General features: G+C 36.1%; 1 protein-coding gene across 4 annotated transcripts in view; it reads right to left on the reverse strand.

Annotated features, from left to right (window-relative positions):
- Window positions 1-27,467, reverse strand: part of NHSL1 (NHS like 1) — a 268,808-nt gene that overhangs the window by 147,481 nt on the left and 93,860 nt on the right. For 2 of the 4 annotated variants that reach the window (XM_007484627.3, XM_007484626.3), the window contains exon 1: window positions 10,282-13,478. The exons of the other annotated variants lie outside the window; for them this stretch is intronic. In XM_007484627.3, the coding sequence (XP_007484689.2) occupies window positions 10,282-10,483 (202 nt within the window). In that variant the 5' untranslated portion in view covers window positions 10,484-13,478. Of the gene's footprint in view, window positions 1-10,281; window positions 13,479-27,467 lie in introns of those variants that run through there. 4 annotated transcript variants of the gene reach the window in all.

Below are 27,467 nucleotides of genomic sequence, written 5' to 3' on the forward strand. Positions count from 1 at the left end.
GATCTGCAATTTTACACATCCTAGTACACACTCCTGTAGGTACAATGTTCCTAGGTAATGTTGTGGCCAAAATACAAAGCCTAAAGTCAGGAAAAAAACAAACAAACCTGAATTCAAATCTGACCTTGGACACTAAGTAGCTATATAACCTTGGGTGGGCCACTTTGCCTATTTTCTTCAGTTTCCTCAACTGAAAAAATGAGGATAATAACAGAACCTACATCATATGGCTGTTGTGAGGACAAAAGGAAGTAAAATTTGTAAAAGGTTTATGTGCCTTCTACAGAGTAAGTACTGTTAATTTTTTTTCCTTCTCCCCTTCCATCAAACCAGATTACCCTCTCCTGTGCCTTAGAATATTGTCTTGTTGAGTTTCTATGCCAAAAAAAATTTTTTTAACACTCTGAAGCCAACCTGGTAATGATCTACTCCAAATTTAGTTAGAGTGGCCTTGAAACTATACAATCTATCACTAGCCCCATAATTAAAGTCTTGCCAGATCAGGTGATCCTTTGGTATAATCTCCAAGGACCCAGCCTTATTGGGCAGCACAATCAAAAAGTGAAACAGGATTCTGTAAGAGCATATAGGAGAGCCTAAAAAAAAAAAAAAAAGAAGCAGCTGGCTGAAAAATTGTATGACTCTTGTTAAGTAAAAAAATTTGAAGCAAACCAAATGTCAAAGACACAATTATTGCAAACAGCTCTAGACTCCCCAAATAGTAGCTTCAAACCAAAGTACATTCCTCATACATAAACATATATAAGGCACTACTGATTATACTTTTAAGCCACATCCACAAAAGCAAATAGTGATCATTGTAAATGTTATCTTGAAACAAAAAGACCAGGAATAGAAAAGACCATAATAGAGAGTTAGTGAGCAAAATTGTGAGCCTATAAAGAAAGATACTGTGGTTACATTAGATTTCAAGAATGCTTTTCTTCAAATGTTTGTAGAATTGCCTCAATGACCACTATGCCTTAAACTAAACTATTTAACTTCTCTACCACCATGCCCCAGGGAAGCTCATCATTGTGAAAAACATCATCCACTGAAATCATATCAGTCTTCCTACCTATATATAGCCTAATAGTAAAGTCTGCCCCTCTAGTTGGAGATAGAATCATGAATCCCAGAACCTGCATTTAAGGAAAGAGCTCTGGACAAATATCTCCTCATTTCAAACAACTCAGGATTTTCTGACTTTTCCACCATGCCCCTCTTCCTTATTCTCCTCACCCCTATCTCCATTTTCCAGCTTCCTTTGGTGTGTTGCCTTCCCCATTAGACTATAAGCTCTTTGAGGGAAAGGATTGTCTCTTTTTTTTCATGTTCGTATACCTAGCACTTTAAACTGTGTTTTGCATATACTAAGCACTTAATGAATGTTCATCAACTCTTTCTTGGCTATAAGCTTCTGCCTGAAACAAAGGACCAACTATTTTACATCTATATTCTTCTGGTGATGTTCTATGCCCATTGTAGAATATCATAGCATTCTAGCTATCCTAAGTCAATGACTTCAGATCATTTTTTAAAGTTTTATTTTCTAGAGATTTTTCCAGAAGTTATGACTCTTTAAGTGGAGATGTTTATCTTTTTGCATATTTTTCCTTATTCCTTACTTCTTCATTTGTGAAATATGTAATCATTACTAACTAAATTATAGACCAACTATTCTATAGGAAAGAGTTGGGAGAATGTCTTTAAATATAATCAACTCTCAATTGCTCAAATATTGATTATATAATTTTACAGACTACTCATTTTACTCATTCTTTTCTTCTCTTTCTCAGTATGGCCATTATACTTCTAGCCTCCTGTAATGCAGGAGTATTTGTAACATAAAGCAGAAAAGCAAAATGAAAGAACTGAAACTCAAGTTAGTTAATTCCAGCATATCAGTATTATACCCAAGTTATTGGAATCTACATAAAAAGAGCAATCAGAAAAAAAGAATTTTTGTCCCAAATGAGGTCTAATTTCAATTGTAATGTTACTTTATCTATATTTACTTTTTAAACCCATTAACTGAAGAGTTGATTATATGACAAAACATGAATTCTCTTTTCAGTGGAGAAACTATAATAATATATCCATTTTCCTTTACTTGAAAAAAGATGAAAGCACATTTAGTAGATAATAATAACTAACATTTACATATCACAATTAAAAGTTAATTTCATATATAATATTACATCTGATCCTAACAATCATGTAAAATAGGCAGAGCAAGGGTTATTATCCCTATTTCCAGATAAGAAACCTGAGGGTAAGAAGTGAAATTCCTTGAAAATGATTAGAAAAGAGCAAAATGTCAAAGATTTATTCCAGGGCAATGGAAGCTGACAGAAAAATATTCAGGGGGAAAACAGGGATTAAAGTCAATTGTTGATTTAAACATACTATCAATGTAAAAATCATAAAGTTATTTCACACATACTACAAGTTTGACTTTTCTTGATTTCCTAGATTACTGAGGAAACAGCTGAGAGTCATTAACAATTTAGTAATTGTTTCTTGTTAATAATTTAATAATTAAGCAGCTGAGAAGGGAAATGAACTAAAGTTTTCTGACTTCTGTGTGTCCATCAATTTATTTTACGCATTAATGCTGCTAACTCTCTTTAAGTTTCTCTTATTTAACACTCCTAGATTAATTTAGTTCTGGTTACAAAGAAAAACTCCATAAAATATCTACTGAATTGAATGTTAAAGACTAGAAGAATGTTACAAAATAATTCAAGGTCACAGGATCATATATTTTGAGCTGAAAAAGATTTTTTATTTCACTCACTTCAATCTTCTTATCTTCTAGCTGAGGAAATCAGGACTCAAAGCAGTTAAGCAGCTTGTCCAGGATCGAACAGATAGTAAGGAGCAAAGATTAGGGATCAGAGAAGCCCATCCTTCTCATCCCAATTTCTGTCCTCTTTCTTCAGTATCATTTGGCTTAAGAAAAAGTTAGTTGAAGGTATGAAGTCTTTCATTACAAGTTTTTTATTACATTCTTTTCTATACCTCTCAAATGATATGATTTTACACTGCCTTTTATTACTTAATTTCCCCCCCCCTTTTTTGCCCTATCTCCTTAAAAATGTAAGCTCCTTGAGGACAAGGGCAGAACATTATACAAATAGTTCAAATTTGAGGATTTAGAACTCATTTGCTTTTGAAACCTTGTAAATTATTAATAATTACCAATAAATGCTTATTTCATCAATATGAATTATGGCAATAGTTATAGCCTCATCCTATCCTTTGGGAACAGAAGACCATGTGGTATAGAAAGAAAGAAAGATGTGGGTAGTTTTCTCGCATTTCCTGAGCATGGAACAACTCTAGGTACAGTTTTGAAAAAGGAAATATTTTGCTTTTCACCCACAACTCTTTCAATAGCCCTGTCCCACTTCTCTTATTGCCTCTCTCATCTCTAAGCATCCATTGCTAATTATAATTTTGTAAAATTGAATGCTATCTTTTCTTTGTTTGAGGAATGCAGAGGAATCAGTTTTGTTTACTCTTAATAATAACTGGCATTTATATAGTACTTTAAGATGTGTGATCATATTACCTCATTTTATCTACATACTACCTAGGAGGTACTAGTTCTTATTATTATAATACTCATTTTACAGATGAGGAAACTCGGGAAGAAGTTAAGTGACTTGCTTAGAGTTTGAGGCTGTATTTGAACTCAGGTATTCCTAGTTATGGGTTCAGCATTCTATCCATGGTGCCATTTAGCTCCTTATATGCTATAGAATATATACATATATATGAATATACATTTTTATAGAAAGCTATATGAATAAGCAAGTCCTTTTTAGGATCTTTGTGTATGAGAAGTTAATACTCTCCATCCCTAGTAGGATCTAAGTGAGCATTTCACAAGTAGACTCCCAAAGAGGGGATAGGGTGAGAAGAAAAACTATAAGTACCTTTATAAAGCTTTTGATTCATCACCCAAGAGAACAACCCAAGGTCATTCTCCTGGTAATTGCCAGATAATTGACATACTTCTTGTGAATGTTCATTGTCCCTTGCTTTTGGCTTTCATCCAAAAAAACAGCTGAGGTCATACTTCCCCCAATAATAACTTTATAGATGAGTTTCCATATGGTTCTAGAACTCTCTATAACACAGATTAAATCCTTCTTTATTCCATTTATTAGCCAACTTTGGGTAAACCAAAGAACATTTCAGTACCATTATTTCACTACCCTCAACCAGTTGCTAAGCTCTAAACATCCTGACCTTCATTACTCATCATCAGAGGACACTGGAAAAATAAGAGATAGCTCTTAACACATTTGACTTTTGCTATGAAAAGAGAAAAAGATGGAAAAACATTTCTGGAAACCCCTTTACTACTTCCAGTCTGTGGAACTAATACCTATTGCCCCAATATTGATCCAGATTTTAAGATCTATAACATCCCAGTTCCATCTCTAGTTGGTTATTTTTTTTTTGATCCCTTAACATTCTTTGAATACATAAGTCTTACTTATGGGCTTTCTTTTCTCCTCACAAATATGGAAAGGATACCACATGATCACTCATTTGAAGAGGCATTTTGCCACCAAATGAAGGTGATAGAAGAAATTAATCAAGGTTTCTCTTCATTTTAAAATTCTTCAATGATACACTCATTCCAATTGTTCAAGTGAGTGACTTTAATCACTTTTCTTATATTCATTGGCAATGTGTTACAGCTACTCATACCTACTATATATTTCCTCTAAGGCTCTTAGGTTGACAGTCAACTTTCATTCTTTAGAGACTATAGTTTTCCATGACACAGCCACAGAGCACCAACAAAAGAAAAGTTATGTCTAAAAGATAGAACTTTTGTTTTAAGAGGAAACTTGGGATCATTAAAAAGAACTGTGCAATTTCACAAAGGCAGCCCATTCCATTCTCTTCCTCTTCAATTGCAAGACCAACTAATTGTCCATCAACTATCTTTTGATGGACCAAATCTCTGGGCTGGCTTTTTAATTGCATAACATAGTCTAGAAGACAGGCACTCGTTATCTATGTAGTTTTTCCTGCATGTTTGATTAAGCTAAAATCTTGAATGATCACATAACTCATACAGGAAGGTCTACAGGGGATTTAATGCAATCAGCAAAATATAATTTGCAAACGATTATCTGAAGGACATCATCAGCTACAAGCAGTCTCTCTTTCATTTGATCTCTATAAAAGATAGCCTTGCTGATGATGGCAAATACCTTTGGTGACCATGTCTCTACTTTATGCCATGACTGGCTTGAACATGATAGTTAAGTTATCTGTGTTATATGTTTGAAGGAATTTTGCAGGATTTTAACAAGAATTTGTTTTATGCTTGATAACTGGACATGATTATAGCATATGTATGGGAGGCAATATTTTGAAGAAAGGATTTGAAGATGGAACTTGGCTTTATCAAATCAACTGTTTTCTTTTAGATCATCAGTAAACATAAAGCACAGTGAACCTTCCTATTCCTATCTCATATTTATATCAAGGATTCCTTCAAGGCATATGTAGAATATTCTCATTAAAATTTGTAGAGCTAGGCATTTAGCTTAGTAAATTAATATATGCAAAGGATCTTTCAGTAGTGAGGCATTTTCCCCAAAACCCTTGGTCTCCTATTTCAAACACCTAGCGAAGGGATTCCTCAATGCTTTCTAAACTGTGTCTAGCTCAAACTCTAGCCTAAATTTCCTCAGTATATGTTTGGCCTTTGTTCAGCTACATTTGTAAACTTGTTTTCCTTGGAGCTCAGTAGGTTGAGAGCCAGGCCTAGAGACAGGAGGTACTAAGTTCAAATCTGGTCTCAGATACACTGTCATTGATGGAAAAAAGAATTCATCATAGATATATTGGATCAGATGGTGCAGTGGATAATAGTGTCAGCCCTAGATTCAGGAAGACTCATCTTCCTGAGTTCAAATCTGACCCCAGATACTTACTATCTTTGTGACCATAAGCCAGTCTCTTGACCCTGTTTGCCTCAGTTTCTTCATTTGCAAAATGAGCCAGAGAAAGAAATAGCAAAGCACTCAACTATATTTGCCAAGAAAATTCCAAATAGGGTCATGACGAGTAGAGCACAACTGAAAAACAACTGAACAAAACAGACATATTGATAGATCTTTTCATTGTGAATTTGTAATCTTCAGAATTTCATGTAATATAACTAAATAAAAAGTGGATTTAGGCTATAATGGGTTGAGTTTGGAAGTTTATGGGTGGGTAGTGATAATGTAAGGAAAATAAAATGAGCTATTTTTTTTTGATGAGTAAATCCCTTGCCCCAAAATGATCAATCAACTTCCTAAAATTCTTTATGCTTTCTAAGGCTTACTTTCTTCCTCTCTTTCTGAACCTGAAATCATCCAAAAACCCTAAGTTTTTCTACAATGTGTAGAGGTTAGGGGGCAGTGAGGTTTTTTTATGTGGGGGAACATTGTAAGTGCAGTGTTTATAGTCACTACTTTTTTCCTAATGAAATTTTCTGCACATAGTAGGCACTCAAAATTATTTGTTGAATGTAGGAAGAAAAAAATGAAAAAATGAATAGTCTCAGCCTAGACACTCCAGCTCTACATAGAAAGCTTCACATTGTCTCACCTACTACATTATAAATTCCACTTTCCTTTATAGACACCTTATAAAACACTGCATGGTACACTGAACCTAATACTGAAGACAGACACTGATGCATACCCTTGATTTTTATTGCTAATGCAGTTGTAACATAATGTGCTAGCACACTGGAGCATATCACTTTAAGAATCTGATTTTTTTTTTAAGAATCTGATGGCTGATAGTTAATACTACCAAGTTCATTTTTTTATCTTCCATCACAGTATAACAAGAATGATAGAAGAAAGCCTTGAGACTTGCAGTGGTGTAGTAACTAACACATTCAATATTAGCAGTTAAATGTTAAGTGAGTATATGCCATTCAATATCTTCTGCTTAAACTCACTTTCATGGACCTAAGAATCAATAAAAATGAACAAATGTGAATTATTAGGGCAAGAACTTCCAAAAAATGTTCCGCTAGAGGTTCTCTCAAATCTTATCCAAACTATATATTTAATAACCTTCCTTTCCCTCTCTAGTAAGGATGAGAAAAGTATTAAATAATGAAATTTTGCCTTTTTATAACATTTTAAAGTTTGCAGATTTCTTTCTTGAAAGCAACTCTAATAGGGAAAGCAAAATGACTCCATTGTTTGAGAGTCAGGCCTAGAGATTGGAGGTCCTGGGTTCAAACCTGGCCTCAGACACTTCCTGGCTGTGTGACCCTGGGCAAGTCACTTAACCCCCTGCTCTTGGAACCAAAAGGCAGTATTGATTCTAAAACAGAAAGTAAGAGTTGTTTTTTTTTTTATCTATTAAAGGAGGTAATGAAAGTATTATTCTTCTTCTTTCATAGAACATTAAACTGAGGCTCATCTCTTTAGATGACCACAAGGAAATTAATTTTATTACAGAAGTATGCTTTTGTTATAAAGAGATTTAGAATATCATTATAAATAGAATCTTAAAAAGAGGAACTCCCCCTCCATCCCTGGTACTAGGAGCCCCAATGAAGAAGACTGCATATAAAGTAATGACATACACCAATAAATCTACAAAGCTGGGGGGGGGGGGTAAGGTCTAGAGCAGCGGTTCTCAACCTCTCAATTTGTAGCCAATTTGTAGCAATGAGAATACATAATGCATATCAGGTATTTACATTCCGAATCATGACTGTAGCAAAATTACAGTTTTGAAGTAGCCACCAAAATAATTTTTTGGTTTGGGGTCACTGCAGCATGAGGAACTGTATTGTGGGGTCACGGCATTAGAAAGGTTGAGAACCACTGCTCTAGAGTAAGTCAAACAAAAGTAAACAAATGGAAATAAGGGGTGTGTCTGTGTACATGTGTTGGAAGAGTCACTATGAGAGAAAGAAGGAAATTAAGTACCTTTAAGGGAATATTAAGTTAGCAACTTCCTAGCTGCTACCCAAAAATCCTAAATGCCCATGAGGCATTAATTAGCCCTCTGTGTGTATCAGTTGGTCAATCAATAAACATTTATTAAACACCTAGTATTTGCCAGGCACTCTGCTAAGTGATGGAGATACAAAGAAAGGCAAAGAAATTCAATCCTTACTCTCAAGGAGCTCACAATAGCCTTCACTTAGTACCGATATGCTCCAACTATACCCCATCTGCAATTTTTCTTAAATATTTTTTTCATTTGCTTTAAGCATAAACAAATGGAAAAACCATAGCTCTACAAATGAACATAGAGTTGTAAGACCTTTCACAGAGGCAGTAAATCAAAGCTGAGAGCAGAACTTTTTCTGTAGGAACTTTTTAAATGGGAGTAGATGCCCTGAGTTTTGTTCTTAAGAGTTAACTTTTCAGGAAAATCCATTTCCTATATCACAAAATGCTTGCACCTCATAAAGCCTACAGGTTTCAAGAAGCCACCTAAATGTAAGCACTGTACTAACAAGTCTTTTTAGTCTTCATTCATTAACTGTACTCCTTGGTTGCAGGGATAAAGGATGAAATCTTTTGTACAGTGATGTTTAACTACACAAACAAGTCCTCCCCCTTCCTGTGCTCTTGACAATCACTTCGTTATGTTTTATAAGTGAAGTGTGCGGTGTTTGTTTAATTTCAAATGAAATTAACACATACCAGACCAGCAGAATCTCTTTCTCCCTGAACACACCTACTCTTATAAAAGCTCTTATCAAAATTCTAAAATGTAATTTTAAATGATTTTTATCGTTTACTCAATAGCTACTTTAAAAAGAAAAGACTAAAAGCAACTTTCTAAAGGAAAAAAATATTCAGGACTTTGCCAGTTACATCCTCTAGTTTCCACATCACAGCTGAATACACCCATTTAATGTTTTTGCTACAAAGGTTACAACCCAATCATTACTGAAACCACCATGGTTTATTCCTAAATTGGGAAAAGCAAAAATTCACTGGCTCTTGTCAGGGAAGAAAAAGGCAAATGTTATTCCATTGTCTGTCCTTTTTCATACAGCACTTTGGAATGAGGCTTTTCATTTTAAGCTCTCAGTCTACTGACCACAGTTGGCTGTCCAGGCATGAAACAAAACTGACAACTTCAGAGCACAATCAGTCCCTCATGTATGTTATTAAGTGTTAAGACCCAGTTTAATTGAAAATGAGCTACTAGCTTAATACCTGTGTTCAGTCTCACAATACATACTGAAGGGCTAAATTTAAGAAGCTCTCCCAGATCCCATCCCCCAGCCTCAATGACACAAACATGAATTAAGTAAAGTTTGTTTCCTCACATTTATTCTATTTCGTCTATTTCGTGTAGGTTAATGAAGGGTTCTGACAAGGCAGTAAGCCATTGTGGAAAGAATGTGATAAGCAAGGCAACACAGTCATGCGGAATGCCTGAACTAGGCTCCTTTGTCAGAGTGACACAGTGCTCCGAAACCGTGCTGAGCCCTCCACAGAAAGGAGAGACCATTTTAGAACTTAGGCATTCGGTTGCCTTCAGGAAGTCCTTAACCACAGTTGAGTGAAATTGTAGAAATTCTAAACAAACCCCAAAAAATGGGGATTTTTATTAATATTGAATTATGTTCCAAGTTTCCAGCTAAAAAATTACTATTTTCCACACACTAAGGAAGGTAAGCATATGGTCTAATCCAGGAAAAAGAACATAAGACTGGTACCAGGAAAAGAACTTGATTCTAATCCCTTGATTCCAGTTTCTTTCTGAATGAAAGCCCCGAGGCCAAGTCCCTTTATCCCTATGCAGCTAATTTTTCTCAATTCATTATACTATCATCTGTTTAATTTGTATCTGGAAGGATTGCAATAAGAACTGATGAAAATGTATATAACTCAATGGATATCTCCTTATAAGGAAGACGCCATAATAGTGCAAGGTAAGATATGACTGCTGTGAATTTTCAAAATGCATTATTCTAGAAAAAAGCTTTCCTCCTTTAATCCCTATCCTTATTACTCAAATATGGTCCTCTGCTATTAGGTGAAGATGAAGAGGAGGAACAATTTAAGTGAAGATGAAGAGGAGGAACAATTTTTTTCCCCTTAGGAGGACAAGAGGTCAAGCTTGTTGGAAGCAAATTATTTTGACATGTAAGCAGATGCCATTGAATTAAACCATCTGAAGAGATATATAAGACAAAGATGATAAAGTTAAATTATTGTCATAAACAAAAGCATCTAAATAACAAATCCAAAATAAAGCAGTCACCTTTTCTGTGCTGAGTTCTGTAGATCCAATTTTCATCATCATCTTCTACCTGCTGCCCACATATTGAGAGCTCCCCATCACTGCGAAACAACCTCTTTGTCTGCTTGGACAAGGAGGAGAAATTTATCCAGCTTACAGCACGTGAGAGAGAACCTGAGTTTGGCTTGAGTCTGAAGGAACCTGAAGCACATTCCTTTTTCATCTTCTTTACATCAGAATTTACTATACACAAAAATCAGCCCTAACAAAAAGCTGTCTTTCAAAAAGTGGCTCCTGGTCCTTTAACAAAATGCTCTCCTCACCTTCCCACCAGTTAAGCAATATTCAGTGCAAAATCCAAAAGGGTTACTTCTGGCCATTCCTTTAAAAGAATGAGAGGAGGGAGTGGGAGGCCGAGTCTGAAAGGGGTATCCAGGAAAAAGAGTAAAGAGCAACACTGTGTTTGAACTAGTCACACTTTGGTACTGGGTCACAAAGTTGATATGATCTTCCCAAGTCCTCTCCCTCAAGGATGTTTCGTCCACAGCCAAATACAACAGAAGAAAAGAAAAACAATCCAAATGAAGCAGGATCTTGGTTTCAGATAAACTTGTTAGGACTCTGTGCAGTAAAGCCCCAAAGCACCCCCATTTGCTCCTTGTGCACCTAGCCTCCAAGACTGTAATCTTATTCCTCTCCCAGGCATCTTTCTCCCCCAGGGACTGAAATCCAGCCTGCTGTTGCATAAGGAAGTAACTCCTCCTGGCTCTGGGGAATAAAGACTCAGTTTTAACTTAGGGTGCCGGCTTGCCGATCTCTCACAAAGGCAATAGTTCTCCCACCCAAACAGGTTACTGGAGAAAAATCAAAGTGCTCCGGTCCGTCCGCTCCTTCCTTCGCACTGGTACAACTCAATCATCAACCCTCCCACTTGTCCTCTCTCTTATTCCTCCCCTCTACGCAAAGGAGGGGATCCACAGAACGACTCTACAAACAATAAAACAGGCTGCGTGGCTATTGCTTGGATTACAGAGGAAGCACTAGAGTGGAATATGATAGGCTCTCTCACATACTAAAGGCACGGCATTGGAGGCTGAAATCTCCGCCTTTTCACAGCCAACGTCTCAGTGGCAGAGCAAACTTCTGAACTCCCTCCTCGAGGGCTGAGAAAATGCAAGTGTCTCTGGAAACTGCTAATTCCTAAGCAAGAAAATGAGAAATGAATGAATTTCTAATCAGACTTCAGGAAATACTGCTGACAATGCAGGATTTCTAGGCATAATTTTAATGATTTCTATCACAGAGAATTATGGGTTTCTGATTTGTTAAACAAATGTGGTATGGATGTGTGACCACTTTAGCTGACATGGCATCACCTGAGTGCATCAATTCAAGTGACTCTATTTCAAACTAGGCTATATAACTATTAGACCACTCATGGCTGGAGGTGGCAAAGGCGTTCATCAGCCTATCTATCCAACCCTGTCTAGCTAACACCCCCCCCCAAAACCAGATGACTGGGGGCAAAAAGAGAAGGGAGACCATCAACATTCTTCCTTTCCTTAAGAGATAAATAGATGAAAACGCACAAAGACAATCGTCATCCTCCCTTACCGACAGACTACCACTACTACTACTATTACTAAGGCAGGGGTAAATTGGAATCCTGGGTTACCAGCCCCCAGCCACCCAGAGTTCTAAATGGTCACACCACCCCTGAATTAACATCACTGACCTGCAGCAGCATTAACCCTTGGTCAACATATGCATGAAGAAGAACATGAAAATATGTCTCCATCTCTTATTGGCAGATTTGGGGGACAAAGGAAGTAGAAAAGAGAAATATGGTTTAATTTATGGGTTGGTTAGTCTGGCTAAAGTCCTTTTTCTCCCTCTCTTTTTAATCTTGGTTATAAGGGATGACTCTGTGTGGGAGAGGAGATGGATATACTGAGCTATGAAGGTCATGTAAAAACAAATCAATAAAATTTTTTTAAAGAAAATAAAAAAGGATGATAACCTGCATGTCCTTTCTGCTAGAAGAGCCAATAGCACTCTTAATAGTTTGTCCTAGGTCAACACCCCCTTTGCACACTGATCTTTTTTGTAGTAATGCAGATAGCAGTCAAGGGAACATTAAAAGGCAGTAAAGAGCTCAGTCTTATTTGTTTTCTTTGCACATCACTAATGAAAACAGAAGCATAAAAAGAAAGTAGATGTAAAAAGAAAAGTGTAGATGAAAAATGGATCTGGGTAAGTAAGCAGGGGTTTTGCATCATACACCTACTATAGTTCCGTGAGATTTTAAGCAAACACTCTTCAGGCTACCTAGAGAACGAATGTTGAGGAGACCATTCACAATGCTCCAAGAAACTGCTGGCTGGAAAATAATTTTTAGTTAAACTATTATGACAGAACAACAGCTTCATTTTTAATAATTTTAAGCAAAGAAATGGCACAGGTCATAGAATCACAAGCTCAAAGAAACTTAGAAGTGGGGGAAATATTAGAGATCAATAATCTTCTGCAGAGATCTTTAAATATTTTGGTACATGGACCCTTTTGACTATCTGGTGAAACCCATGGACCCATTTCTCAGAATATAATTTTTATATATTTAATTAATTGAATTAATGATTTCTGTCCAAGTTCACAGACCTCCTGAAATCTATCATTAGAGGTTGAAGTGAGGCATATTAAGACCCCTTGTCCTAATATAGTCTCATTTTATAGAGGAGAAAACAGGCTCATAGAAGGAAGTGACTTGCCAAGGGTCACACAGCAAATAGCAAAAAAAGATCATCCAAATCTCCTGAGACTCACAAATGCCAGAACCATATACAAAATTACTTCTTTAAGGAATATCTATGATAACCAATAGCACTAACATATAAAATATCTTTTATTATTAAACAAAGAGATTTGTACTGGCAAACTTTTTTCCACTCCATCCAAAGAAGAGAGCTGTTTGAGGTAAGGTAGTTTTGGGTGATGAAACAGAGTAGACCTAGATGACCAATGTAGTAATTAAAGCATGACCTGGAACCTCATTAGTGTCATGTATGCTGAGCTTTAAAAACCCTGTTTTCATTTACTAAGAAATCAGAGTTCATTTGTACAAAGAGAACCAATTCTTCATTTTTCAATTACTGACTATCCAGTTATATGTTATATAAAAATGAAAAAAGTATAACAAGTCAATTTTGCTACAAGTTAACAGTAATTATTTACATATGAAGGAAAAGATATTTTATCAGGTAAGCCAGTATTAAAAAAAAAATCTTTAGCTTCTGACTTAGAATCTATGCTATACAAGATGAAAAAAGAATTAAGGGCTAGGCACCTGGGATTAAGTGATTTGCCCAGGGTCAAACAGCTAGAAAATATCTGAGGCTAGATTGGAAAACATAAATCTCCCATCTTTAGAACTGACTCTCTATCCACTGAGCTACCCAATTATCCCTTAGGTGAGCTAGTTCTGAACCCCCCCCCCAATTACATGGAAAATCAAAAGTTGTGTGCTTTGAAATGAATTTAAATTTTCAACTAAATTCAAAAAAATATTTTAACTGCTTACTATATTATAAAGTACCAGGGATATGTGGGGCATGGGGGGGGGTGGAAACACTAAAAACATTTCTATACTATATGAGGCAAAACAAAGTTATCATTCTAGTAGGGAGGAGGTATTAATCACCCCTTTGTTAAGCAGATAAATTAAGATACTGGTCCTGTAATTTTAAAAAATAAATCAATTCTTTCAGAATGAGAGTGAGAGGATATTCTAAAAATCAGGGACCTCCACTATCTCGAAGGCCCTATGCAATCTAACTCCAGTCAACTTTTCCATCTTTCTCATGTACTTCTCACCCTCAAGTAAAGAAAGATTCAACCAAATTGAACTAGTTACCATTTCCAAAACATATTTCTCACTTTTCTGGCCCCATTCCCATCCCAGTGACTCTGCTCTGCTTCCTTGTTCCTGTAAAGCTCTCCTACTGTACCTTCAAAAAGTTTCAAATGCTATCTCCTTCCTGATCTTCAAAATAGTCAGAAAGGCTTTTGCCCTCCTGTGAATGCAAACAGAACCGTATTCATACCTTACTTGAGGATTGATAACATACTCTTTAATACTGTAGTTATTTGTGTACATGTGGTTTTCTTCGCTAGAACAAGCAGTTCTTGAGGATTACCACCTTGTCTTTTATAGCAGTTTCCAAGTGCCCAGCAGTGATGTAACCAAAACAATACACATAAATTATAAATTACCATTATATGATCATTATAATGGAAAATTATTTATTATTAAGTGAACAAAAAGTTAAAGAACAAAAAATAAAGGAATTGAAATATTGGTTATAAGTCATATATTCCAGTGTCTTAGTACCAAAAGAAGGCATAAACTCCATTCACATATATAAGTATAACATGCACATGATAAGGTAGTCTTATAAGGGACCAAAAAAAAAAATTAAGAGAGGAAAGCTGGGTGACTCAGAGGATTGAGATTCAGGTCTAGAGATGGGAGGTCCTAGGTTCAATCTATCCTCAGACACTTCCTAGCTGGGTGACCCTGGGCAAGTCCCTTACCCTCCATTGGCTAGCCCTTGCTGCTCTTCTGCCTTGGAACTAATGGTAACAGTTTTTAAAAAACATTAAGAGTAATTAAGAACTAGTAAAAGGTCAACAAACCTCAAAGGAGTACATCATAAATAGACTGGATTGTACCTACCTTCCAGTAACCCCAGTAAATAGAGTAATGCTTGATACAGATTTAGAGTATAAGAACTTGGCTTTGATGAGTTAGAAAAGTAAAATATAGAACTGCTTGAATGAAGGTTTGTTTAACTGACTTATCTCAAGTTAGTGGTAATAATTTTAATGGCTCTCAATTGTCCTATTTATTAAGCAAAGGTTCATAGACCTTTTAACAAAGTAGCTAATGTCACAAGATTATAGAATTTGAATTGGATGGAAACTCAAAGGCTGCCTAAGCCAACGCATACCTGATCAAGCATCCCTTCTACAGCATACGTGACAAGTGGTCATCCAACCTTTACTTTGAAGACCTCCACTGTCACAAACTCACTACCAGTAGAGAGACTTGTACAAAAATACTTATAGACACATTTTTTTGTGATGGCAAAAAAATTGGAAAATGAGGAGGCATCCATTGATTGGATGATTGAACAAATTGTGGCATCTGATGGTAATGGAATATTATTGTGCTGAAAGGAATAATGAACTGGAGGAATTTAATGTGAACTGGAACAACCTCCAGGAATTGATGTAGAGGAAAAGGAGCAGAACCAGAATATTGTACACAGAGATTGATCAATTATGGCACAATCAACTATAATAAACTTTTCTACTAGCAGCTATGCAATGACCCAGGACAATCCAGAGGAACTTAGGAGAAAGAGCACTATCCACAACCAGAGAAAGAACTATAGGAACAGAAATGCAAAAGAAAAACATAAATCATGTAGTTTGATAGGGATATGACTAGGGTTTTAATGTTAAAAGATCACTCTACTACAAATATGAATAACATGGAAATAGGTTTTGAACGATGTTACATGTATAATCCAGTGGAACTGCTTGTCAGCTTTGGGAGGGGGGAGAAAAGGGCAGGAATCATGAATCATGGAATCATGGAAAATTTTTCTAAATAAAATAAAGGAGGGGAAAGAGAAAAAGAAGGAAAAAGAAAAATAAAATTTAGTTTGATGGGACTTTATCTCAGTGAAGCCAGGCTAGTTCTTTGTGATCATGCTTCCTTTCCAGATGTTCACTATCTATGCATTTAAAAAAACAAAAGATTGGAGTAATATTGGCTCTTCTTTAATCCTTCTGTATCTTTGACTTTCCCCACACTCTTCCATAGAACCATGAGTCCAACTCTCTTATTTTTTAGATGAGAAAATGGAGATATAGTGAAGCTAATTGGATCAAACAGCTATTATCTAAGGCAGTATCTGAACTCAGATCTTCCTGTCTCTAAATCCAGATACCTATTCACAGCTGCCTTTTTCAAAGGTCACTCCTGGTAGACTGGCCATGATGCTCATCCATTCTTTCAGTACTAGTTTATATAGGCCTGAAGTCAAACTCATCAGTATTATGTAGGTGTTACTCTATTACTATCTGTACACTTAATCTTATCTACTAACTCCCTATTATCCTTCCCTCCTCCTGGTCCCTTCCAACTAGTAATTATTTTATTTGGTAGAAAAACAGAAACAAACTCTAGCCTCATCTAATCACATTATTATTGGGCAAGGGAATATTCCAAAATAAATATTCCAAGTAACAGAAGCTAATCCTTTCACACATCTGATAAAAAAAAAAAACTTTTCTGTATATTTGCCTTCCTTTTAAAACCAAGAATACTGAACTCTTTCTTGATGATAGAATCATAACAAACAACTTTTATGTTTTTGTTTTTGTTCAGTCATTTTCAGTCATGTCCAACTCATTATGAACCCATTTGATATTTTTGTGGCAAAGATACTTAAGTGGATTACCATTTTCTTCTCCAGCTCATTTTGCAGTTGAGAAAACTAAGGCAAACAGAGTTAAGTGACAGGCCCAGGGACCACACAGCTAATGTCTGAGACCAGATTTGAACTCAGAAAGATAAACTTTCCTGCCTCCAGGCCCAGCACTCCATCCACTGTGCCACATAGCTACCAAATTATGACTATACTATATGTGGCAATAGAGTTCTAAGTTAATTTTTTTAGTTTTTCTGTCTCTTCTTTGACCAATAAGCAGCTAGCTATTAATTATATGATTCTGGCTCTATATGTCTTTTCATTTACCCATTGACCCACTAACCTACTATTCTTAATTCACTGTGGCCTGGAAAAATAAGTAACCAAGGGATAGCTAAGTGGCTCAGTGGGTAGAGAACCAGGCCTGGAGAATCGAAGTCTTGGGTTCAAATATGACCTCAGATACTTCCTAGTTGTGTGACCCTGGGCAAGTCACTTAACTCCATTTGCCTAGCCCTTACCTCTGTTTTTCCTTGGAATAGATACTTAGTATCAATTCTTTTTGTTGTTGTTGTTATTCTTAGTATCAATTCTAAGACAGAATGTAAGGATTTTTAAAAAAGAAAGAAAATATGTGACCAAAAAATATCAATGGGAATAAAATAAAAGCCAATAAGACTGTGCATGAGGACCCTTAGAGTAAATAACTCATTTGTATAGAACTTGATCATTGACTTGACTTTGTAATGGGCCTTACTCACAACCCTGTGAGATAGCTAACAAAATATTGTTGTCCTTTTTCAGATGAAGAAAAAGAATCTCAGGGAGGTTAAGTAACTTGTCCATGGTCCTATTCCTGTAAGTGTTTCAAGCAGGAATCGACACAAGTGTCCTGGCTCCAAGTCCAACTCTCTTTCTACCATACGATGGAGTGAAATACTGCAAGGACTTCAAGACAATTATTTGAGGTGGGTTTCTTTTTTTAATCTTTTCTCCTTATACTTGGCTTTGGGAGCACAAGGAATTAGGATGCTTTAAGACTTAACTGCAGATAAATGAGGCACTATTATATGTAGTCTATTAAATTACCTTTAAGTTTGCTGTCTGATTTTTTTTAGGCTCTTGGTATAGAGGATTATGTTTCCAAAGACAAGAGGATAATGGGAAATTAACTTAGATGGCCGTGGGAAGCAATCCACTAAGAAAAGAGACAAAGGTCAAGCACCAACAGTTCTGATCTCCAGGTCCACAAGCCGGCACAGTAACCCTCCATTTACTCTTTTTCCTTGTCCCTACTCACTCAGACAAGTAAAAATTGAATTGAAAAGTCTAAAATTAGATACGGAGAAAAATGTTAGACAGAGAAAGTCAGAGAAAAGGAAAAAATACTCATCCTACACTATGCCACTGGGACTAGACAGGAAGCAGCTATCTAGGCACTATATCAGATTACCAAATGAATCAAAGAAGCAGAGCAAAGTGACCTTTGGCTCCTGGGACACAGTACAGTAGGTGCCCCAACTGTCATCTTCTGTAAATTATTTAAGAGGCAGATTTAAATGGAAATGAGGTCACATACATACACCAGGAATAAAAGGCTTCTTACAATGTCCAAAAGTGAATAGTTTAAACTAGATATGACAAAAACATAGAACCAAGGCATATATCTGTGCACATGAGCATGTGTGGGTATGCACACACACTCATACACACACACACACACACACACACACACACACACACACACACACACCAGATTGTGGCTGAAATTTTAAGAAACGAAAGTATTTCCTTCTAGGAAGATATTCTTTGGCTTAAGAATTTCAGAGAACTACGTACTTTCTATCAATATTTCATTTTGTTCTTTGATGCAAAGTTCAAAAGAAAACTATACTATAAGCATGACTATAAAACTTTTGATATTTTCATGCCTGGAAAGTGTTCTTGCACATAACTGCTCTCTTCCAAATTAGCTTCATAATTGTCATGAGATAATTTGATACATAAGTAATATGGCAATGTTTTGTTGCTCTCAATGCCCAGAGGCTAAGCAAATTTTAAAGGTGAAAACAGCCAATCTACCATGTTAAAAACTGATGCAATAGAAAAGTAAGTACTTTTTGCCAGATGATTTCGTAACTATTGGATCAATGGAAATGCTAGCAGTGCTCCAACTTTTCCAAAAACAAGTCCCCATTTTCCATGACTAAGACTCAATAGCAAGGTGAGATACCTACATGACAATGGGACCTCCTTGCATTTATAGAAACCATTTATAAGGCCTAAAATAGACATCTTCTTTCTCTTAACCAGTTAAAATCTTTCAAGGCTCCATTTAGGTGTTATCTTTTGCCTGAACCAACTGATAGAAAGGGATTTATCTCTCCTCAAATCATCCAAGACTAGGAAAACATGGACAAGATAGGTATCAATTAATTCAAGTCAATATACAAATCTTTGATGATGGAATGAATGATTAGTAAACAATGGAAATTACAAATAAATATACAAATCAGTTACAATCTTTTATTTTATTGACTGATTTTTTATTGGTTTGAGCCTATATGCTCACTTTCTTTTTTATGCAAATGACAATAATAATTGATAACATATATTGATAATTGATTATATATTGTGCTTTTAAGGTTCGCAAAGTGCTTTATAAAACATTATCTCATTTGTTCATATATTTGTATGTCTATACATGTCAAGAGAAGTAAAAAGAAATTTATACTTTAAAGAATCTTTCTTCAGGTACTTTCAATAATTTCCTTGGCCAAACTCTACCTTCTAGTCTACTAATCTGTATATATTTGGAATGTATTCTTTTTCATCTTTTATCACACAACCTCCAACATTCTACTGGACTTAGTGTCAAAAGATTCAATCCCTGTTCCAGCATTTACATTAATGTGTCCAAAGCCCAGGACAATTAAATTTGGAGAGGCTTATCACCAGAAGGCCAGTCATCAGATGATGATTTTTTTTTTCTGGCCAAGTCATTAATGAAGATCATTACTAAATGTAGAAGTTATTCTTTTCAAAAGTGGAAGGAGGGCCTAGGTTTATGAAAGTATGCATCCTTGATGTATAATAATAAATATTTTTTAAATAGACAAAATTTGAATTTGATATACAGAGGTGACAATTTCATTGAGATGGAAATAAAAACATCAAAATTTTATAATCTATGTTAGGATTATTTAGCTCGAAGGAAAAAAGGACTAGTTACTGGTAAGTGTCAAAGTTTTGCCAGTTTAGGGGTAGCTAGAGGGCTCTGTTGCTAGAGAGCCAGACCTAGGAGGTTCAAATCTGACCTCAGATACTTCCTCCATGTACAAGTCATGCAACCCCAACTGCCTAGACCTTACAGCTCTTCTGTCTTAGAATCAATACAAAGTATTGATTCTAAGACTAAGGTAAATGGTTTTTTTTTTTAATTTTTGCCAATTTGGGATCATACCTTCATTTTCCTTGACATAATTTGACATCTGGATGGCAGGGTAGATTAGAGTGTTGAACTTGAAGTCAAGAAGACCTGAATACAACTTCTGTTTCAGATTCTACTTGTTGCATGACCATGGGTAAGTCATCCAACTGATCTCTGTCATAAGTTCTTTACATATAAAATGGGGACAACAATAGTACCTATATTGCAGGATTATGACAAGAATCAAATAAGACATGTAATGAATTAAATACTAGTTAGGATTATTGTTGATGTTTCTCCATCTATGTGAAGTCAAATTTCCAATCCTTTCTCCATTATCAAAAGATTGTTATTTCTCTGTTCAAATAGCAGGGTGCCTCAAAAGTAAAAGCATCTTATATATGATATCGGTGGCCAAAAAAGTTTGCCTTGAGAGAATATATTTGTCCAGTGCCCATAAGAGTGTCCACTGTTACAAATGCTCCTTGTTGGTAGAGGTTCTGGTCAAAAGAGCTTTCTGCTTCTGACCAGCTCTGAAAAGGCAGATTCTCTTTAGCTCCTTAGGCAAGATCTAAACAATAAACTGATAATGAGTCTCAAATATGAGGATTATTGACTGCAATGACTCCTGGCATATTTTAATTATGTTCCTAATTATAATTAAGCAGAGAGGTTATAAAATTATTTGTTGACACAATTCTCTACCTCCTATTGATGAGCTGTATAATATAGCCTGACACTTATATTCATTGTATGTCTCATACATTTCACCTTGGCAGGAAGGATAGCAGAAAAATAAACACAGGAAATTTGCAACAATTCCTCTTGGACAAATTCACATCATGTGAAAGGAAGAAAGCGAACAGTTCTTTATCAGCCAACTATTCGTGGCTCATTATTTTGTTTAAAATACAAAACTCCTGGGCCATCAGATGCACACAAAATGCAAAATATAAGTACTTAAGTACTTGAACTAGATTGTTAGTCCATGGTGCTAAGGTGATTATGATATTTCTTTTCTTTTTTTTAAAACCCTTACCTTCCATCTTAGTATCAGTACTATGATTGGTTCCAAGGCAGAAGAGCAGTAAGGGAGCAAAGGAGGTTAATTAACTTGCCCAGAGCCACACAGGTAGAAAGTATCTGAGATCAAATTTGAACCCAGGACCTCCCTCCCATCTCTGAATCTGGGTTTCAATCCACTGAGTCACCTACCTGCTCCCCACTCAATGGTATTTCTGAAAAACAGACCAATAGTACTGCCAAAAGGTGCTAAACTAATTCATAATATTAGGTAGACCATTAAATTATTTGCAGAAACATTTGCAATGTTTCTAATTGTGCCATTGTTACAGTTGCTATTGATCTCACAGGTTTTTGTAAGGATTAAAACCAAATATAAAAAGTTTTAGCACCCTTAAAGCCCTACAAAAATGCCAAAGAATAGAGACGACTATGTTAGGTTTAGCAATGAGGATATGCTGATTGATAAAGGATTATATATATGTGTGTGTGTGTGTGTGTGTGTGTGTGTGTGTGTGTATGTGTGTGTATATATGTACCATAAATGGATTACCAATTTTCAAAGAATTAGAATACAGTCAAATACAATAGATTATAATACAATACAAATAGATTCATACAGGTGTCTTTTTTTTTTAAATACCCTTACCTTCCAAGTAAAGGACTAGGTGATGGGAATTAAGTGACTTGACCAGTGTCACACAGCTAGGCAATGTCTGAGGCCAAATTTGAACCTAGGACCTTCCGTCTCTAGCTGCCCCCTCTTTCCTTTTTTTTGATTGAGAAGGCACATAAGATCCTGCATACTATCATTAAGGTTCAAAGGTAGGCAGTAATTATAGGTAAACACTGCTAACATTTCTTAGCTGCTTAATCTTTTTTTAATTAACATTTATTTTTTCAGTTACATGTAGAAATAATTGTATAATTGAAAATCTGTTACCCTAAAAAATAACTACATTTTACAGGAGCCCACTGACTTCCTGTTATTATGTACTTCCTTTAGACAGGGGCTATTAGGCAAGGACATGAAAGGGTCCTGCCTCTTTACTTCTGGTTCTAAGCTTGGTGGTGGTAAAGCTAGCATTTGAACTGGCTGATCAGCCATGGGCAGGTGGTCTTTATTTTGTATCCTCTTTATTCCTTTATTTCTAATGATCATTAATAAATCTCCTAAAATATATTAATTTTATTATTGAGATTTATTTTTAATTTTTACACAATTTTTGACAATTGTTTTCTCACATTTTAGGATTTAGATTTTCTCCTTCCCTCTCTCCCCAACCCCCAAGTGGTATAGTCTGATATAGGTTATCTCAGTACTTTTATGCAATACATATGTCCGTACTGCTTATGTCATGATAGATGGCACATATCACATATACAATAAAAAATCTTATGGACAAATACAGTAGAAAATGGCATGCTTTGACCTGTACTCAGACTCCAACATTTCTTTCTTTGGCTGTGGATAGCATTTTCATCATGAGTCTATTGTGGTTATCTTGGAGAGTTGTTTGAGACTTGCTTTTGCTGATAATGGATTAGTGCTTCACAACAAATCATCATATAATAGTTCTGCTCCTGTATTGATAGTTCTCCTGAATATCCTCACTTCACTTTGCATCAGTTCATAGAAGTCTTTCTAGGTTTTTCTGAACTCATCCTATTCATCACTGCACATCAGTAGTCCATTACAACCATATTCCACAACTTGTTCATCCATTTCTATAGATTACAATACTAAAATATATTTTCTAGAATACAATACAATTACAAAAAATTTCTACAGTGAGGGACAAATCTTCAATTTCTAATTCTTTGCCACCACAAAAAAAAAAAACTGCTAAAAATATTTTGGTACAGTTTGGTCCTTTTCTCTTATCTCTGATCTTTGGAAGGCAGATCTAGTAATGGTATTGCTGGGTCAGTGTAGTTTTATGGCCCTTTGAGCCTGGTTTCATATTGCTTTCCATAATGGTTGTATCAGTTCACGGTTCAACCAACAGTATATTAATGTCTGAATTTTCCTACATTCCTCCAACATTTATAGTTTTCTTTTTTTGGTCATGTTGGCCAATCTAATAGGTATGCTGTGGTGGTATCTCAGAGTTGTTTAAATGTTTAGCTACTGAGTCTAAGGCAACAGAGCTACTTAGAATGTATGTGTGTAGGAAAGAGGGGAAATACTGGGAAGGGGAGAGAAAAATGAAAAATTCTCTCCATAGTTACCAAAATATTTTTTCTCTAGGTCCAGATCTGACCATTTCACTGAAAAATTTAAACTCCAATGGCTTCCTATAGACTCCAAGGTCAAATATAAATTCCACTATTAGGCAGTAAAAGCTCTTCACAATCCTGCCAAAAACTACCTTTACGTCACAGGACTCGACATTAAAGCACACTCCAGTTAAACCGAACTAGCCTCCATGTTGTTGCTCTTCTACAATACTCCATTGCATCCCTGTGCCTTTGCTGTTTCCTGTGCCCAGAATGCTCTTCCTCCTCATTTCTACATCGTAGCATCTCATTTCCTCAAGATTAACTTAAAGTCACAACTACTACATGAAATCTTTCTTTATCCTCTTTACTCACAATTTTATCTTTTTTGCATCATATAACTAGACACTTCCATGCTCTCTCAGGGAGATTGCAAGCTCCTCGATAACAAAGGCTACTGAACATTTGTATCTGTATCCAAATGGCTAGCATATACTAGTCACTTAATAAAATGCTTGTTAATAAATCTTGTGATGGGATGAATCATGGTCCATTTGAGCTGGGCACTGAAGGGTTTGTTTAAGAGTTTAAGTCTCAGATTCAAGGAGCAAAGGAGAAGGTAAAGGGAAGCTGTATGAAACAGTATGATTCAGAGCACAGTCACAGTCAGAAAATACTAGCCTGGCTCTTGTATAGGGTATGTGAGGAAAGGCTATAGGGAATACATTTATAAATGGAGTAGATTGGAACCTGATCCAGGAAAGCCTTGAACACTATGCCAGGGAGTTTGAAATGGGAAGTGGCATAGTACAAAGCACAAGGCAGTTTAGTTCTGAAAGCCCTTCAGACCAGGCTCCCTTCTACCTTTATTATTGCCCCTTATACCCCTCTATGTACTCTCTATCCAGTGGCCCTGCTATCTTTCCTCATCCTCCAACTTGGAGCATCTTCACAGTGTCTAGCTCTGATCATGTTCATACAGCTATGTGGACCAGAGCCAAGACTTGACCTCCAAAGAGATCTCTCTATCCACCATGCCACGAAACTATCTCTCATGCACATACCAGGTACTTACAAATGTTTGCAGAACCGAATAATTATATGAGCCAAATATCTTTCCTCATCTATGCATTAACTTTCTCAAAACTTCATGTAATTAAAAAAATTAATTTAGACAACATTTAAAGTGTCCTCAACTCACCACAAAAAAAAATGTGGAGAATAAGACATATCCAATCAGAAAATATTATTATAAGAGAGCTTAAAGTTTTAGATCCTCCCACAGCTTGATTGGAAATGAGCAAGTTTCACTATATACCACAAGAGAAGTTTAAATTCAATACTATAAACTTTTAAGCCCACTCTGTGGCTGAAAGAGATGTGATTTTTGGCAACTCTCGCAGACTAATTTACTTGATCGTCCTACAATATTGCTTGAGAATATGAAGGCTATAAATAAATATCACTCTCAAGGGTTCTTTTCACAGATAATGTTCACCTTTGAATAAGGGCATGACCCTTCTCCTAGACAGATTTAAAAGAATTTTTTTTTTATTTAATGGGTTACATTTCTGGAGATACTATCATTTTTATTAAGCGGTCAATAATCATTCCAGGCCCAAGAGAGAAAAAAAAATTTGTACAAATTTAACCCAAAGTATATTATAATCCATAATGAAATCTCTTCATCTCAGACCAGTCCTTCACCTACCAATCTGCCCTTCAGTTGAAGGAATTTTAATCTTAAAACACCACAGTTTCCTCAAGGCTCATAATCAGTCAAAATTCACATTTATATGGTACTTTATGGCTTGCAAAGTACTTTGCTTATACCCCAATGAAGCAAGTGTTGTCAATTATTATTCCCATTTTTTTAAAATTAGGAAATGAACCCTCAGAGGTTGTGATTTGCCCAGGAACACACTTTAACTGTTGTTCAGTCATGTCCAGCTCTTCACCTGATCTGGAGTTTTCTTGGCAAAGATACTAGAGTCATTTGCCATTTCCTTCTTCAGCTCATTTTACAGATGAGAAACTGAGGTTAAGTGACTTGCCCAGGATCACATACCTAGCCAGTAACGGTCTGAGGTCAAGTTTGAACTCAATGGGGCAGCTGGGTGGCTCAGTGGATTGAGAGTCAGGCCCAGAGATGGGAGGTCCTGGGTTCAAATGTGGCCTCAGACACTTCCTAGCTGCAACCCTCGTCAAGTTCTTAACCCCCATGCCTAGCCTTTACGGCTCTTCTGCCTTAGAACCAATACACAGTATTGATTCTAAAATGGAAGGTAAAGGTTTTAAAAAAACAAGTTTGGACTCAAGAAAATGAGAATTCCTGTCTCTAGGCCTAGACATCTATTTACTTTGCCACCTGGCTGCCCCTCACAGTAAGTGTTGATGAAAGGACCAAAATCTCTAACTAAAAAAGCCATCTGAAAGAGAAGAATACACAATGTTATCATTATTGGGACTGAAATGACATATTATTAAATACTTAAAGTAGACAGTACTTCTCCAGAATAAATTTATAAAACAATCATTTCAAAGAACACTATAATATACACAAAAGTCTGGAACACATTCTCTACAGTCAAAAATTTGTATGTTTAAGTAATTAGCACTTTTGTTTCAATAGCAGGATGCTTTGAAATACCCACATGAAAAGGACTTTTCAGCACATATTGCCTCTACAAAATAAACACCAGATTTTCTTCATTGATTCTTACAGAAAGACGTTGTATTAATAGACCTGCTGGTAGAAATTAGAGATTTCTATCATCACTACAAAAATGTATTATGCAGTTAAGTGGCTCAATGTATAGAGAACCAAGCCTGGAGATGGAAGGTCCTGGATTCAAATTTGGCCTCAAACACTTCCTAGCTGTGTGACCTTAGATAAGTCAGTTAATCCCCATTGCCTAGCCCTTCCTGCTCTTCTGCCTTGGAACCAGTACTTGGTATTTATTCTAGGACAAAAGGTAAAGTTGGGGGAAAAAATGTATTGAGTACCTATACTGTGTGGGGAGTGAGAGGTATTAAAAGGGAGAAATGTGTGTGTGTGTGGGGGAGGGAATAGATTCAAAATTCTCAGGCTTCTAAAGACGTATCTGATCTCTAAAGGAAGAGAAATTGTTAAGAGGAGAAAGAAGACAATTCATTCCTAATATCTTGGGAAATTACAAATCTGTATATTATAAGAACTATAAAGGACACCAGAGGTCTCCTCCCATTTTACATTTCAAGAAATTAAGACCAGAATAAGCTAATTGATTAAATCACAGAGTGTTAGGAAGGAATAGTCAGGAGATAATCCCAGGTCCTGACTCCAAATCCAGCGTGCCTGCCACTCAAACACACAAAGCGAATGGGGGTCAAAAAGGCACAGTAAATCGAACAGATAGCACAAGCAATAAATAATAAGCAAAACAATTGGGCTAGAGTGGAGAGGATTCATTCTGTGCAGGGGAGTAGTGAGAAATGCCTTACTTGTTCCTTTGTTAAAAGGATAAAGATCTATCCACAACATGTAACTATTAAAGAAAAAAGCATGCTAGTATAACTGCATCACTATTCTCTTATCTGGTTGTTTTAGATATTTTTCTTACCATTAACAAAGGAAACCCACCCATAGGAAAACAAAAGTAAGAAATCTTAATGATTCAAATCCAGAAAATAACACTACCATAGTATTAGCAGCAATTGTTATAAATATACAAGTGGTCATAGAAATTCTTTAAGAACACTTAAAATAATTGAGTATAGGAGGTGGAGCCAAGATGACAGCAACAAAAAACATTGTAGCCAGGCTCCTTCCTACTCATGAAAGTCCTCCAAATAGACCTAGAAAATCCACTAGACTGAATCCTGATGCAGAAATCCAGGAAAGGTCATAGTGAGTCTTTGTCCAGCCCAAGTTGGCATAGGGAGACAGGGAGATGTGCTTACATTGGAGATGGAATGAGGACCCAAACATGCCTGGTCTGAGCATTCCAGTGCCCAGAGAGAAGCTGTGCAACAGACTGATACTGGGGTACCCCCAG

Source organism: Monodelphis domestica, chromosome 2, assembly GCF_027887165.1.
Source record: "Monodelphis domestica isolate mMonDom1 chromosome 2, mMonDom1.pri, whole genome shotgun sequence".
Lineage (NCBI taxonomy): Eukaryota > Metazoa > Chordata > Mammalia > Didelphimorphia > Didelphidae > Monodelphis > Monodelphis domestica.